The following is a 16,189-nucleotide window of genomic DNA, read 5'->3' as shown; positions in this document are numbered from 1 at the left end:
TTTTTTGTTAAACCACTTACGCACTCACTCACACAAGATTACATCATGTAAGCCGCACATGGTCGCCCAGGCGGAGAAGTGAACCCACGCCAAACGGCACCGCAGGCAAGTGATGGTTCCAAAGTGCACAGTGCAGCCATTTTATTTTTTAAATTTTTATTTATTTATTTATTTATTTTATACCCACTCACACACGTGGCCTACTTCTTGTAGGCCACATACATGGGCCTGTCCCAGGCGAAGGATCGATCCCACACCAACCGGCACCAAAGGCAAGTGACGGTTCCACTCCTCCACCTGGAGTCCCACAGTGCAGCCATTTTGCCACTTGCTGTCGACTGAAATGACATCACAGTTGCTCAGGGCTCAGGTAACGACCAATCACGGCTCAGCTTACAAGCCTCACATGGCCAAACTCAGAAAACAATTCAACAATCAATCAATAAATATCACTTATGTAGCCAGTAGACTCACCAAGGAAAATTGGATATTTTAAAGCATTATTGGCTAACGATTGGTATTACTTGTCTGTCAGGCATCTTCAAAAGGTTGGTAATTTTACTTTATTTTCAATATATAAGACAGTGGTTAAGATGTCTTTACACTTGCATGACAAAGAGGATTGCTATAATGCTACTTCAAGCACATGAGCTTGCATATAATGTGTTGCTTGAAACTGAATTAGTCACCATGTGTGTCATGTAAAAACACCTGCAAGGCGGGCGAGCTATGGAACCAACACATTACCCAAGGGCTGTCTGTCCCAACATGTGGCAATTAGTGTGTGTTAATTAAATTAATAGGCATACTGTACACACCAGGGCAGCGGTCACCAACCATTTGGAAAGTGAGAGCGTAATCTTGGGGACAGATTAATTTGAAAGGTTACCAGTTTGATCCACACTAAAGACAATTATTTCAATTTATACATGTACATATATTTAAAAATAATACCCAGGTACACAGTACAAATTTATGATTTATGAATGCAAAATTAAAATGTATTTTTTTATATTTTAAATAATATTGTATATATCCATCCATCCATCCATCCATCCATCCAATATCTTGACCGCTCATTCCTCATAAGGGTCCTGGGGGGTGCTGGAGCCTATCTCAGCTGGCTCTGGGCAGGAGGCAGGGTACACCCTGGACTGGTTACCGGCCAATCGCAGATTGTATATACAGTGAATAAAAAATATGAAAATATTATTGGACTATGGCACGGTTAGCATGTCCGCCTCCTAGTGCAGAAGACGTGAGATCAAGTCCGGGCTTCGGCCGTCTTGGGTGGAGTTTCCATGTTTTCCCCGTGCCTGTGTGGGTTTTCTCAGGGTGCGCCGGTTTCCTCCCACATTCCAAAGACATGCTTGGCGGGTTAATTGAACACTAAATTGTCCCTGGGTGTGATTGGAGATGGTTGTTTGTCTGTGTGTGCCCTTCATTGGCTGGCAACCAGTTCAGGGTGTACCCCACCTATACTGCCCGAAACCAGCTAGGATGGGCTCCAGCACCCCCGCGACCCTTGTGAGGAATAAGTGGTTCAGAAAGTGGATGGATGGATCTTGGACTGTGGTAGATTCTACAGGATGTCCTTATGAACAAATCTGTGTGATCCTTTTATACTGTGGGAGAAACCAGAACAACTTGTTTAGGCTACATATCGTTGACAGTGAACATTTGCATGACTCAAGATTCTTGTCAGTCAACATTCTAATTGAACAAAGCCTCTAAATTAATGTGTACCATTTTCCTAAAGAAAGCAGTATAAAGTCAGTGAAAACTATCAGAATTTTTTTTGTCATATCCGTCAGTCTACTTATGCTTTTATTTATTTATTTATTTATTTTTTACTTTTGGCACATAGTAGTGTCTATATATTATGTTATACTGCAGTTATATTAATTAAATATATGATAAATTAAGCACACATGTGTTTATATTGTTTCAAATAAGCCAATCAACCTTATTTATAAAATAACAAAATCAAATTTAAAATATACAGGAACACGCTGTGTGTGTGACGTCACGTCGCATTTTGCTGGACTACACCGGATGCGTGTGCGCTGCGGGCCGATGAGTTTCTTTCCAATGCGGCTGCGCGAGCACGCAGGCTCGTGGTCGTGCACTCAACGTTCGTGTCTCCTTCGTGGATTTCCGTGCATCTCCGTCAAGCTAGTTGTTGTTGCTCGTTTGGCCACTCGGAGGGGAGCGAGCGATGATGATTGACAATAATGGCGGAGGGTTTATTCTAACTTGACTCCAGCAGGGGGGGTAGGGAGAGGAGAAGAGAAGACGGAGAACCATCTCCGGGCCGACAAAGCGAAAACCTCTAGGTGAATGTTAAGCGCCCGCACTGTGCAACTGGGATCCCCGAAAGGAGCGAGTATAACCGCAAAGACTTGGCTTGAGCAAGGAGGGGTTTGTCCATGCTAGCTTAGCTTAGCATTGAGGCTCACTTTAGCTTGCTAAGTTGAAGAGGTTAGCATTCTTGAGGCTACGAGGGTCAGCAAAGCAAACAATGTCGCCGCTTCGCCAGCTTTCCGCGTAATTACTTTCCCAATTTCCAGGGGCTCGACGAATGCAGCGTTTGTTTGCCCAAGCAGACCCGACCTCCTCAAGCGGCTAGCTTTCGCGGGGCTGTGCGGCTTCTGTTGCGGACTTGCATTCAAAAACTGCCCGCCGCCTTGTTGCCAGCTCGCACCGCTAGTTCGCTAACTCAAACAGATCCGTTGGTGGCTCTCTCTTCGTTTCGTAAATGACCACCGGCAGGAACAACCGAGCCATGATGGAAGGAGTCGGCGCGAGAGTGGTTCGGGGACCCGACTGGAAGTGGGGCAAGCAGGACGGCGGAGAGGGACATGTCGGCACCGTCAGGAGTTTTGAAAGTCCCGAGGAGGTGGTGGTCGTCTGGGATAACGGCACCGCTGCGAACTACCGTTGCTCCGGTGCATACGACGTGAGAATATTAGACAGTGCTCCGACAGGTAAGTTACTCTTTTAACTGCAGTTATACATCCACCATTTCAACGAAGTTGGATACAATAATAACAAATCGTGCGAGTGGTTGTTTAACTTGGATTGTTTACCGGGCCTAGATGGATGCAGACGCTCGAGAGACTGCCACACAATAAACCCAAATGGAATCATGGGAATGTGTTCACTTTTGTTTTGTAGTAGGACAGTTTTCTTTGTGCATTCAGCACACAGTCAAGTTGAAACTTTTTGTTTAAACACATGAACGTAACTTATAACTACACAAGTGCAACACATTTAAAATAGTTAACAAAATATAATCAATATAATATAATAATATAATATAATCAACAAATGTCATCACTTTTCATGAAATGCCACTAACAAACAATGAACTAAGTGGAACAAATCAAGAACAGGTGTTTCATCCATGAATCAACCAAAACATGAACAAGAACATTCACACCTTTCTGTTACAATCAGTCTTTGTTGTAACTCGCTGATGACACTGACTCAAGCTCAGACGCCACTTCCCTCTGATAACATCCTGGTTGAAGCTTGGCAGTGGCGGGGCTTGTTGATCAATATTAGGTGGCGACTTGATCCCAGAGGTTTTGGGTTCGATCCCATGCCATTGTGACCACATTGAAGTATCCTTGAGCAAGATACTGAACCCCCAGTTGCTCCTGATGCTGCGTCATCAGTAGGTGAATTGAGTAGTCGAATGTAAAGCGCTTTGTGGGCCTTGTAAGGTGGAAAAGTGCCATTTAAATGAAATAAGACTTACCATTACTAATTCTTATTAATAAAGCAGGAAATTTATTTGGGTGATTCACGGATCAAACACCTGTTGTGAATTTTGTTATTCCGCTTATTTGGTAACATACAAATATTGAAACATTTGGACAAGTGAATTAAAAAAATTAGAGTCATTTCCCTCTGAGGCTCATTTAATTTTGTTTCATTAGTTTCAGAGTACAAACTGTTGCTTTAATGATGAACTCTAACTGTCAAGACAGGTCTACATCATTGCTCGGTTCTTATAAAATATCATACAAATGCAATTATACAGAAGAAGATCTAAATAAATGGGGGCGACGTGGCTGGGGGTGTGGGTGGTTTAGGACAAAATCACCCCCACACGTTATGAAAAGCCCATATCTATAAATTGAGAAGTAGTTTGTTTGGTTAAATCCTGTATTTAAAAAGTACATTTTCCTGAGTGAAACCGGCAGACAGCCCCTTTAAATGGAGCAAACTTCAGCGCAATTAGTTGTTTTAGCGTCACTGGCACTTAAGTCAGGAAGACGAGTCAAGGCAACTGTCACGCACTGCCGGGAACAACTTCAAAATAAAATCCTACCAAGGCATTGATGTCCTTGGCATTTATTCTTTGGTAAACTAAGTTTTATTTGGAAGTTGGCCTTCTCGCCGCATTGCATGAGCAAATGTTGCTACTGTTTGCTTGACTGTCTTCCTAACATGCACACGTAAACGGGTACTCGAGGCAGAAAAATTTCCTTGAGCATTTTTTTTTTTTTTTAATTTTTTTTTTTAATTGAGGTACTCAAGGACTCACATCGCCCCTATTAGTAAGATGCCCTGATAATTGGACATGATTCCTGAGATTTGTCGCCTTTTTTTTTGTTTTTGTTTTTGTTTTGTTTTTTTTGGGTGTGTGATGTGAAACGTATTCTCCGGGATATTCATGTGCAGCGACTTGCACCCACTTAACTCACCGACGCTCCTCCTTGCCCCCCAGGCATCAAGCATGACGGAACAATGTGTGACACCTGCCGTCAGCAGCCCATCATTGGCATTCGCTGGAAATGTGCTGAGTGCACCAATTATGACCTCTGCACAACCTGTTACCATGGCGACAAACATCACCTGAGACACCGCTTCTACAGGATCACCACCCCAGGCAGTGAGAGGTTAGTTCAGCTGACTGTGCTAAAAAAATAATAATAATAATACAGACACTTAGGATTAGGTTACAATACGATTTCTTTGGTGTCCCTCCCTTTCTTTTATTTGTCTGTCTGTGTTTATGTGATATTTGAGAATCTTTTAGAGTGCGCCGTTCCTCACAGGCAGACACACTCTATCTGGATGCTCCCAGCCCCGAGTTGCCAGGCAACAAACTCGCCTCGCTTAAATCTTTGTGGACGTAATATTTAAGCGGCAATTCCCATATATGGTGCAAATGCACTTGCCATCGGGGAAACGGTGACACTGGATGACTTCCAAGTCAATCATTTCAAAACGATGTTTGCCTTAGGAAGTAATTGAAATTAGATGGGGGTTTTTTCACAATTTTAAATTGTAAGATTAATTCACTGAAATTAGCCTGTTTTGAGGGGCCACCCCCGTGTGATGCTGTTACTTGAGTGACCATATACCCCGCCTGACAAACTGCTGGACCAATGATGAGTCAAGCTTTTGATACCATGACAACATGGGGCAAAGCCCTAACTACAGCAACATTACTGAATTTCCATGACCATACGGCGTGCACCGTATTAAAAGGTGCATTCTCAGTTACGGGTGCTACTTAGTTACTACTTACTTATGATCAATCCTCATCCACAAATCCCTCAAAGTCCTCATCTTCTATATCTGAAACAAACAGTTGGGTTAGTTCTTCATCAAACACACCACTCTCCTCATTGTAGTATTGTCAGCGTCAGTCTCGTTACTGTTGCGAAAGGGCCCTGGTTGAGGACTGGCAGGCATGAGAACACAATAGACTCTCAATCTTCTTTCAATTGCGTCTTTTGGCTTCTCATGGCTGCCAGTCCTCAACCAGGGCCGGATTTCCTATGTATAAGCAATAGGGCTGGGAATCTTTGACTGTCTCACGATTCGATTCCATTACGATTTTTGGGTCTGCGATTCGATTCAGAATAGATTTTCGATTCTCGATTCAAGCAATTTTCGATTCAAAATGATTTGATTGACAAATGATTTCTGCTTCAATTTACAGATATGCACAACATTGTCATGATCTACTCCAGTCTGCTTTGCAAGGTCCGGAGTTTTAACCGTTTCTGTTTGTAAACAAACAATTCAAAATGGACTCCTCCCATGGCTCAACCCACACGAGCTCAACGTTCATGCATCCTGCCTCTGACCGTACTCAGCGATCGCTGACAGGGTTCATAGCTCAAACATTAGCCAGGTGTAAATATAAGGACATAAGAAAAGTTCTACCCTCGTTCTCGTTACCCTTGTCAAAGTGACTTAGCCTAGCATGTCGCTAAATCAGCAAGCTAACATTTTATTTTCTGTTTGTCACTTACCTGTCCAAGAAGGCCAACTTTGCATCGCTCTGCAGCCCAAGCCGCTCCTAAGGGCTCGGAAGCGAGTAAATGCATTCCCAAGATTTACTCTTGTTTTCGACTGTGCATGGATTGTCAGTGCTGCTTAGCGGTGCCGGTTGGCGTGGGTCCTCTTCTCCGCCTGGGAAACCATCTAGCTTACATGATGTGAGTGAGTGAGTGAGTGAGTGGGGGAAAAAAAAAAAAAACGTGCGCGTTGTTAAGTTGCGGCGGGAGTGACATCTTGCTACAAATTCGCCTGCCCGCCTGCCTACAGTGAGTGAAACTCCCCCCGCCACCCCCTGCTCTGCGATTGGTTGGAGGGGTAAACAACTGTCTGGCCACAGAAACGTCCCGCTGTTGACAAAACAAACACAAAATGGCAAAATACAGGCTGGGGGTAGAGGAGAAAATCACCACCACACATTAAGAGAAGCCCAGAGGTGTAGATTGAGAAAGAGTTCACGGGTATACATCCTGTATTTATATAGTGCATTTTCCTGAGTGAAAACGGAAGACCCTGCTTTTAATTCAAATTTTACAAACATATTAATCAGAATTGTGTTCAGTGGGGCCACATAGAAAATATTATTGGAAAGGAAAGTTTTGACCTGATTTCACTTTTAAGTATTGAACTTGACTAGATGCTACATGAATAAGTATAAGAAATAATACTGTAAGCTTAGCGACGAAACGAAAGTTAGTTCTTTTTGATCCGAATTGCAGCCATTGCAATTTGAAATGGTGTTCTACTACAGTGCTATGTCAATTTGAATCTATTTCAAATGGTGTTTCAGTGATTATAACATTTTCCCTCTTTGCGATTATCATTGGTACTCATCTGTGGTGAAATCACAGACAACACAAATGATGTTGAAGTCTCACAAAGATATGCTGACATCTTGCATGTTTATTCCTGGAAATAGTACGTATATGCTTCTTCTATTTTATTGTTATTTTTGAAGGCTTCATGCACAATAGTTGACTGGTACTCTCTGTGGTTGAGTTGGTTTACTTGCCTGAAATTATGTTCTAAGCACACCGATGCTTCTTTTATATCAAGCCAGCATCCCAACCCAGAGGAACACATGGCTCAACAGACGGCGGCCTTTTCAAGCGAATACAACTTAATTTCCCCCTCGAGACAGACGGTGCAGCACAAAGGCTGCAGCGGTCCCCCCCGATCACACTGGTCTGCCAACGAGATGGGGTGGTGGGACATGGGGTTGGAGGGTTGTTATTAGATTCTTTCAGTTCATTCAGAGGAGGGAGTGGTTCACAGTGGTGGATTGCCACTGTCCAGCTGCCATAGAATGTTTGAAGTTGATTGTTTTTTTTGTTTTTTACAGGGCACTGCGACCAATGCACCCGCAACTGTACAGCCTGTGCTGGTAAAAAATGAATCGAGTCGCATGGCGCGACTGCATGTTTTAATGAGCGGCGCAACTGCTCATCTTTGAGCCGTGATCGTACGCATCAAGTGCCACGGTTTTTGTTGTAGGGTACATAGTCCGCGGAATGCGCTGAGGAGGCCAGTTACAAAATAAAAGCCTTCCAAGTAATACATTGACGTTGATGCAATTGCCTTATTTGTTATATTTTGAAATTCACCCATGCACCGTGTGGTAGGCGTCGCGGCTCAAGGCAGCCAGCTTGACTCGTCCTCACGTGACGGTCGACTTCCGACATCAACACAATGCCGCCTCGAAATTATACTTAATTACCAATTGACCTTACCATAAACCACACCTGCATGACCTAGTAAACCAATCAAGACGCAAGACGTCATGTATGCGACGGCATGTGCGTTTTGCTGCGGACAAAGAAAGCAACCCACCTCCTGGTGTTGTAATGCATGGTTAGCCAAAGGCGAGAAAAAATAAATAAAATCAGTAAAAATGGTTCAATGCTGTAATCACGGCTTGTGTAAGAGAGAGAGCGCAGTTATCCCGACCAACTGGAAAGAGGTGTCCGGTAGGGGTGTGCTAAAAAAAATCAATATGGCAATACATCGTTGCAGGCCTCATTACAATGCACTTATCGATAGCAGGCGTCAGAATCAACATTGCTTATTAATTTTAAATAGGCAGTTAAAGCTTGTGCAGGAACAGCAGCCTCTTAAGTTTTACTCATGGACAAGGAAGCAGGTGCGGGGCAGGGCGCCGAAGAAACTTTGCAGGTGGAATTGCACTTAACAAACAGGGTCTGAAGTTAATTTGCTTTAATTAGTCCACTTGTCTCGTGAGCAGACTGGGCTGGAGGAGAGGAGTGGGGTAGCAGATGAACGGGATATGAAAGAGAGTTTAGTTTGCATTGTAGCCTAATTATTAAAAAAAAAAAAAAAAATGTATGTGCAGTCTATTTTAAAAGTAGCCCATCAATGATTGGATTCACTCTGTCTCTTGCTCAGAAAAATTAAAACAGGATGAATGTCAACATTTATTTACTTACAAACTTAACATGGTACATGTTTCTAAATGTACCATTTTTTTCTATATTTTGTTTAAAAACAAAATAAAATGTTACATGGAAAAATATTATTTCCCCAAATATTTCAAATAAGCACATTTTAGAGCTGTAATTTTCATACTTTGATATTTTTACTTATATCGACCCATGCATATTTATAAAGTTTCCCGGTGTGTCTGTGAAAGCTGCTCCTTCCTCTGCAGGGCGTGCACATTTAGACCAGGCATGCCACTTGGTGGTAAACCAGACTGGCTGCTCACTAAAACATTTTTGCCATCCAGCATAATAAACATATCATCTAGGTATACATTTTTATTTTTATTCAACCTTTATTTAACCAGGATAGTCCCGTTGAGATTAAAAACCTCTTTTTCAAGGGAGTCCTGTCCAAGAGGCAGCAAAACAGTTTACATTACAGTTACAAATAAAAGTTTCACTTACAATCACATAAAAATTATATAAAACAGTTACAATTCAATGAGGCCGTCTCAAGTGCTCTTAATCTGGATCTAAAATCGTTCAATGAAACAAGTTCCGTTAGTTTCCAGTCCTTTTGCAACATGTTCCATGCATACATGACTGTTATAATAAAAATGCAATTAAATTAATGTAAAACATATTGAGATATGTAATCCCTTGAAGATTATATATTGAGATACATATGTATTGCGATGCGTATCGTACCGTGACTCCTGTATCGTATCGTGAGGTTGTTGGCAATACCCAGCCCTAGTGTCCGGTTTATTCCCTTCCCTAAATCCTCAAACACCTACGAAAAATGTCTGCGCTGGATCAAACAAATTATATAATTCTTTTTTGGGGGGGAAATTTATGTCAATTTATATCAATATTGGTGACTAAAGATGAGAGTTGAGTTCTGTACTCGTACTGGTATCGGTCTTGAAAAAAGTGGTATCTTGAACATCCCTAGAAGATGTAAATTTTGATTTGATGCACTGGCGTATAATTTCAAAGTATCAAATTGATCTACAACATCGAAATGAGGGGAAAAAAATCCTTAAAGATTAGGCGGAAAATACCTTCCTTTTAGCACTCTCCTGGTAGTCAAAATCAATGACGACTTTGACTAAGGTGCAAAAAAAATGTGGTTGGGACATTCCTAGTGAAGTCTAGTTTGGTACTCTGATATTTACATATCAGCATACTATGATATGCATTTTAAAATCTGTCCTAATCGGGACAAACTTCATAAGAAAGCCGAGTGACTCAATGGGCTGTTTTTCTTGACGTGGGCAGAGTGCTCCTGGAGTCGAGGCGCAAATCAAAGAAAATCACCGCCAGAGGCATCTTCACCGGAGGCCGGGTAGTACGTGGCGTGGACTGGCAGTGGGAAGACCAGGATGGAGGCAACGGCCGGCGAGGAAAGGTGATGGCCAATTACACGCCTCCAAAACACGTGACACTACGTCAGTGTCGTCTACATAGTGAAACATGTAACCGTTGCTATATCTGTTTAAAATGTGCATCTAGCAAAAGTATGACTTTGTGTTTATAATTTTCAAGTGTGGAAGGCTACGAATACATGTTGAAAGGCAGCCATCCTTTTATATTGTGTTTTGGTCTTTGGTAACGATGCCTTTCCTCTTGCTGATTGATATTAATCCTGACTAATGCTGCACATAAAAGTCATTATGAAGTCATTCCGTTGACAGATGGGGTTGCACTTGTTGTCCGGTGTCTGTACTACACACTGACATTGACTCGGCTCCAGTCCCGAGCATATTTTAAGAGCCCCTCTCGGCAATTGGAGACTTCATTTTGCTGTGTTATTTAATGGCATATCTCATCACTATTTTATGATGCCGGCAGCAGTTATCGCGCCCCACCCGAAAACCATTATCGCGTGTCCTAATGCTTCGATGTACTTTTAGTGTAGCCCAAATATTAACTAGACCCATTAATCAATTACCTCTGCGAGGGGCTGAAAATAAATAGGCTCCTGCATTTACTTAGGGCACATGTTTTAATGAATGAATTAATTTACTCCGGTGGTCTTCATCTCATGGCACTTTCTTTACCTTATTATAGGTCAAGTGCCACAATCCACCCACATCCATCCATAACCTTGGATTTGGTCAACTTTGAGTAACTAAAATTTACCACTGACATCATTCATCACAGATTTAGAGTAATAGCATTGGGACCGATCCATTATGTTTAAACGAGTTGCAAATCCAGCTCTGAACAGGCTTTCACTAACAAAACAGTCCTTCGAGAAATGCTGTCACTAGACGTCCTTCAAAAATAACATTACGGTAATCCACTATCTTCTCAAAGACTCGGACGAAGGAAGCAACCACTTTTTCCTGATGTTTACCCATTGGCCTCCACGGAACCGTTTGCGAGCAAGGGGAGAGAAAGAAAGGAGCAGCCAGCTTCTCAAATTTCAGTGGGTGTGACCAGATGCGGTGCCACTAACCCAGGGAGCTGTTTTTTTTTGTTTTGTTTGTTTTTTTGTTTTTTTAAACCCGAGGGCGCTGGGTCGAGTGCACTTCCGTGTCTTATAGACGTCACAAAGTCACGGAAGTTTAATCTGCCCATTTGAAGCACAGGTTTTAGAAAGGAGGGGAAAGCTAAACAAGTCGCGGATATTCGCACAGCAAAATTTGCATATGCCTCTGGTAGCTTGCCTCTGTAGCTTGGCTGGAAGGAAAATGTTGGGTCTCCACCCAGAAACGTCCCAAACAAGTAAAAAAAAAAAAAAAAAAAAATCATTCTGCCCCTTTAAGAAATATAGGAAATTTATGAAATTGTGATACAGGGGGTTTCGACCTAATTACAAAAATGTTTTTCTATATATTTGCACTTTAAAATGTGTCAGTTAGACCCACAACTTGACTATTGGGTAAAGTTTTCAAAGTTTTCAGTTTTCAAATTATGGCGATTGACGACGGCGCGGGAGGACTGCAGTGTAACCAGTCAACAGTGACATATTGTTAAGAAATATGTTAGTCGACAAATGAGGATGTTGAAAATTTCAACAGCTGTGTAACGGAATAGGTTGACGAATAATTACCACTCTATTACTCGAGGTTATTCCAACTGCATTCCAGTGTTGAAGGTAAATATACCCGCAGATGCAACACAGTTGTTTGTAGATTTACAAAAAAATACATATATATAAGAAAAAATAAATAAATAAATAAAATATATATATATATATATATATATATATAAGGTTTATAATAATAATAATAAACTTAGGTTTGTGTGAACACCACAGGCATAAGCTCAAGTGTTTTTGGAATTATGTTTCTATCTGCTTCAGGGGCGGAGATATCAATTCCTGTATTTAGTAGGCATTGACAGTATTGTTGAATTTTCAGGAAAACTTCAGGTTTTTGGGGGTGATTCTAAAGTCACTCAAAGGTTTCAGAAGCACGTTTTGGCTTGCGCTTTAGGCCTTAATGGGTTAAATTAGTTGGCCTCCTTTCTGCGAACACCATTCTTAAGCACTCGCGCAGAGTTAATCCTTTGATGTTGGCTCGAGTGAAGTATAATGTGCACATTACAACTGCACAAAAATGAGTACGTCCAATAGTTAGAGTTCTTCTTTTTTTCTCAACAGGTGACCGAGATTCAAGACTGGAGCGCAGCCAGCCCTCATAGTGCCGCCTACGTACTATGGGACAATGGGGCCAAGAACCTGTACCGTGTCGGTTTTGAAGGAATGGTGAGCCCACAGACACAGACTCGGTGTCCTTCAATACATCAGCTGTCAGGTGGCTTTTGTATTTGGCCGCAGGGTGGAGACTCGCTCTTTTTTTTTTTTCTTTTTTTTTCCCCCTTCTCCGAGGCCTTTGTGAGAGCCACGCTGGGTTCGGCCACCATTGTATGTACAAGCAGCTGGAGGCGGAATCCATCTGCATGATAAAGGCAATCTGCTTTTTGAGGGTGGGGGAGAGTGAACATGGAGGTCAACTTTGAGGTGGGGAGGAGTATTGCGGGTGCATCTACACACGCGTCTGATTAAAAGCACGCGTCTTCTCATTTGTGGAGTTTGACTTTGTTTCATGAAAGAAGCCAAGCAGATTTTCTGGTTGCATAACCGATTTGTCCTTTTGTTATTCTAATGCAGTGGAACCTCGAAGGCTGACCACAATCTGTTCCAATTAGAAATACAGGCAGTAGAAATAATGTGTTCCAGGGCCTAACTGTCTTCATCCTTAACAGCAGTTGGAATAAATGTCCCAAAAAAGCCAAAGAAAAAGCAAAACGAAAGCCTTTCTTTGCTTGCTGAACTGCTGTTCTAAACTGAAACTGCTTGCGACATAGTTATGTTTTACCAATCTATCTAAAGGACCTGTTCACAAAATCATAAGATAATGTGTCCCATTGACTTGATACAGTAGTACATTCTCATGAGAGGAATGCATCTTCTTTCCTTGAACTCTGCCATACATCCATCCACATTGTGACGCAACGTAGTGCTTGCCGTCTCACCTCTTCACCATGTTGTTGATAAAGTGTCTGCGTTCTGTGTTTTTATTATTCGTGCTTATGCCCTTCAGAGAGCTCCCACGGGCCACTGACTTACAGAGCCTTTGCTTCCTGTCTCTCGCAGTCTGACCTGAAATGTGTTCAGGACGCCAAAGGAGGTTCCTTTTACAGAGACCACTGTCCTGTGTTGGGTAAGTAAGCCAGCTGGCCTTGTTCTTTGGCATTATCAAGCCACTTCTTGCCTATTGCTGTGCTGCAGCAATCCAAGGGCAGCAGAGAGGATCTGATGTAGTTAAGCATGTATGGCCACTAGGTGGTAGCACCACATTGGTGCTTGGTGTCAGTGCAGTTTCCCAAGGATTTATTTATTTTTCCCCCTCCATGTCATACTGGCCTAAATTATATGACCTTAAAGTTAAATGGTGCCATTAATGCGTGTAATGTTTCTGTTCATGCAGTAAATATTACATTTATTCTTGTCACAGGCAAGTTTATGGTTTATAATAGGGCTGTGCAATCAATTGAAATTAAATTACAGTTTCAATTAGTACACTCCATAATTACAAAATCAGCATAATCGGAAATAAAGTTCATATACTAACTTTCAGTTGTTTAAATTTATACATTTGCACCTTTTCGAAAGTTTAAAATAACTGATTTAATAAATTTTGTTTAATCCAAAAGGAACTTGCATAATTAGTGTTTCAAAGAATTTTATTTCTTAAAGGGATCGTTCGGCTTTTTTAACATGAATCTCAATTTCATCCTCACCTCCCGTGTGTGCGATCAGCACTGACTTACCCCTGACAGCGTTCTGTGACACCAGTTCTGGTCCGGCGTTGGACGAGAGGAAAATAGTCCAGCAAGCTGGCTGGGGTGTCGGAAATAAAGCGTTTTTCTTCTAAAAACTATTTGTTTTCAAAAGTGTGATACATATACATCACAATACTCCTTTCCTGAAAAAAGTCAGACGCCATTACCGCCAACCACTACTTTTCTGTTCGTTCGTATCACTGCGCGGCGACCCGGAGAGCGCTAACCGACGCACTGCAGCCAGCTAGCTGATACTTCCGCCGAAAAGGCAAACAACTTCAGGCGGAAGGATCAGCTGGCAGCAGTGCGTCAATTCGCTGTCTACAAGGCGAAGAAAAACGCTTTATTTCCGAGACCCCAGCCAGCTTGCTGGACTATTTTCCTCTCGTCCAACGCCGGACCAGAACGCGTGTCACCGAACGCTGTCAGGGGTAAGTCAGTGCTGATCGCACACACTGGAGGTGAGGATTAAATTGAGATTCATTTTAAAAAATCCAAACGATCCCTTTAATATTTATTTATTTATATATATTTTTTTACATTTAAACATTTTGTTTTGTACTAAAACAAAATAGTCCTATTGCACAGTGCACATGCTGCACTCCAACGTCAGTTTTTGCCAACATAAATAAATAAATAGTATTAAATTCTGTTTGGTCCAAAAGGAACTTAAATAATTATGGTGTTTCTATTTTTTTAAATTGGTCTTAATATTTTTAAATGCTTAAACATTTTCATGTTTTGTACCACAAAAATAATCGTGATCAATTATCGTGATTATTATTTTTCCCATAATTTAGCAGCCCTAATTTATAACTACATTTCACCCCAAGTTGTATATGAATTGTTATTCTGATGGCTGGAAATATATATATTTTTTGAGAAATAGGTTATATTTTTTTGTCTCTTAGGGGAACAGAATGGCAACAGGAACCCCGGCGGTCTTCAGATCGGGGACCTGGTCAACATCGACTTGGACCTGGAAATTGTCCAGTCACTGCAGCACGGCCACGGCGGCTGGACCGACGGCATGTTCGAGACGCTCACCACCACCGGCACGGTGTGCGGCATCGACGAAGATCACGACATCGTGGTGCAGTATCCCAGCGGGAATAGGTAAGTGTTGGGATTCTGTCATTGAAAGTGAAATCAAATGGGACGTGTCAATGAAGCAAGTACATTTTCCTGTCCGCAGGTGGACGTTCAACCCCGCTGTGCTAACGAAAGCCAACGTGGTGCGCAGCGGGGAAGTGGCGGCAGGAGCGGAGGGAGGCACTTCCCAGTTCCTGGTGGGCGACCTGGTTCAGATTTGCTACGACATCGACCGCATCAAGCTGCTCCAGAAAGGCCACGGAGAGTGGGCTGAGGCCATGCTGCCTGTAAGTCTTTTTGGGGGAATGCATAGCGATTTGATCTTTACCCATTTCTTTCAAAATTAAGAGATCCCGCCAAAAATCACCATGTGTGGTGTACTTGAGATGACCACCATAACACAACACACCACACGCATAACGACCTCTGTCACACAAGAAGACTAATCTGTTAAGTGCAGCTTGGGAAATATAAAGAGAGTGTAGTAGAAGAAGCTAGTCTAACTGTGGGAAGCGCATTGCGGCGACAGTCATCTCCTTGTTGTTTTCATGATGATTGCAAATTGTCCCGTTGTGGGGCAATTATTTATTTTATCTTAAAGCTGCTCAATGCAGGAAATTGAATTTCAAATCGCTATTTCCATATATGGCCGAAAAATGAAACTGCACACTCCCTTCACGTACACAACATGGCATGATGTCATATCCACAGAGGGCGGAAAATTTGAAACCGAATCGAGTTTGAAAACTATTGGCTAGAGTCTTTCAGGAGTACACATTGTAAAAAAACAAAAGTGGTAATAGTTTGATTCATAAATGGTCGAATAAAAAGGCTATTATGAAGATATTTCTGGCCAAGTTTTGACATTGAGGAGCTTTAAATGATGTCAGACATGTTATACAATCCATCAACACAGCTAGAAACTGACGTAATTTTAGTTGTGTCCACCAACAGTGCAATCCTAATTAGTTATTATTCCTTTTAGTGTCATAATCTTGGAGTCTGAAGCTCGGTTAAATGATACGCACAAGTTTTGTGATCAGCAATATTGAAAAGGA

General features: G+C 42.0%; 1 protein-coding gene across 7 annotated transcripts in view; it reads left to right on the top strand.

The window, feature by feature from the left end:
* Window positions 1-2,086: 2,086 nt before the first annotated feature.
* mib1 (MIB E3 ubiquitin protein ligase 1) overlaps window positions 2,087-16,189 on the top strand; it is an 80,331-nt gene continuing 66,228 nt past the window's right edge. For 2 of the 7 annotated variants that reach the window (XM_077518441.1, XM_077518435.1), the window contains exons 1-7: window positions 2,092-2,987; window positions 4,739-4,910; window positions 10,023-10,152; window positions 12,355-12,459; window positions 13,351-13,417; window positions 14,951-15,155; window positions 15,235-15,418. In XM_077518441.1, coding sequence (XP_077374567.1) covers window positions 2,759-2,987; window positions 4,739-4,910; window positions 10,023-10,152; window positions 12,355-12,459; window positions 13,351-13,417; window positions 14,951-15,155; window positions 15,235-15,418 — 1,092 coding nt within the window. In that variant the 5' untranslated portion in view covers window positions 2,092-2,758. Of the gene's footprint in view, window positions 2,988-4,738; window positions 4,911-10,022; window positions 10,153-12,354; window positions 12,460-13,350; window positions 13,418-14,950; window positions 15,156-15,234; window positions 15,419-16,189 lie in introns of all 7 variants that reach the window. The other 5 variants (XM_077518420.1, XM_077518411.1, XM_077518429.1 and 2 more) reach the window with 4 other exon arrangements.

The sequence above is a fragment of the Festucalex cinctus genome, chromosome 1 (genome assembly GCF_051991245.1).
Source record: "Festucalex cinctus isolate MCC-2025b chromosome 1, RoL_Fcin_1.0, whole genome shotgun sequence".
Taxonomy (NCBI): domain Eukaryota; kingdom Metazoa; phylum Chordata; class Actinopteri; order Syngnathiformes; family Syngnathidae; genus Festucalex; species Festucalex cinctus.
This window is presented reverse-complemented; position numbering and strand designations above follow the sequence as displayed.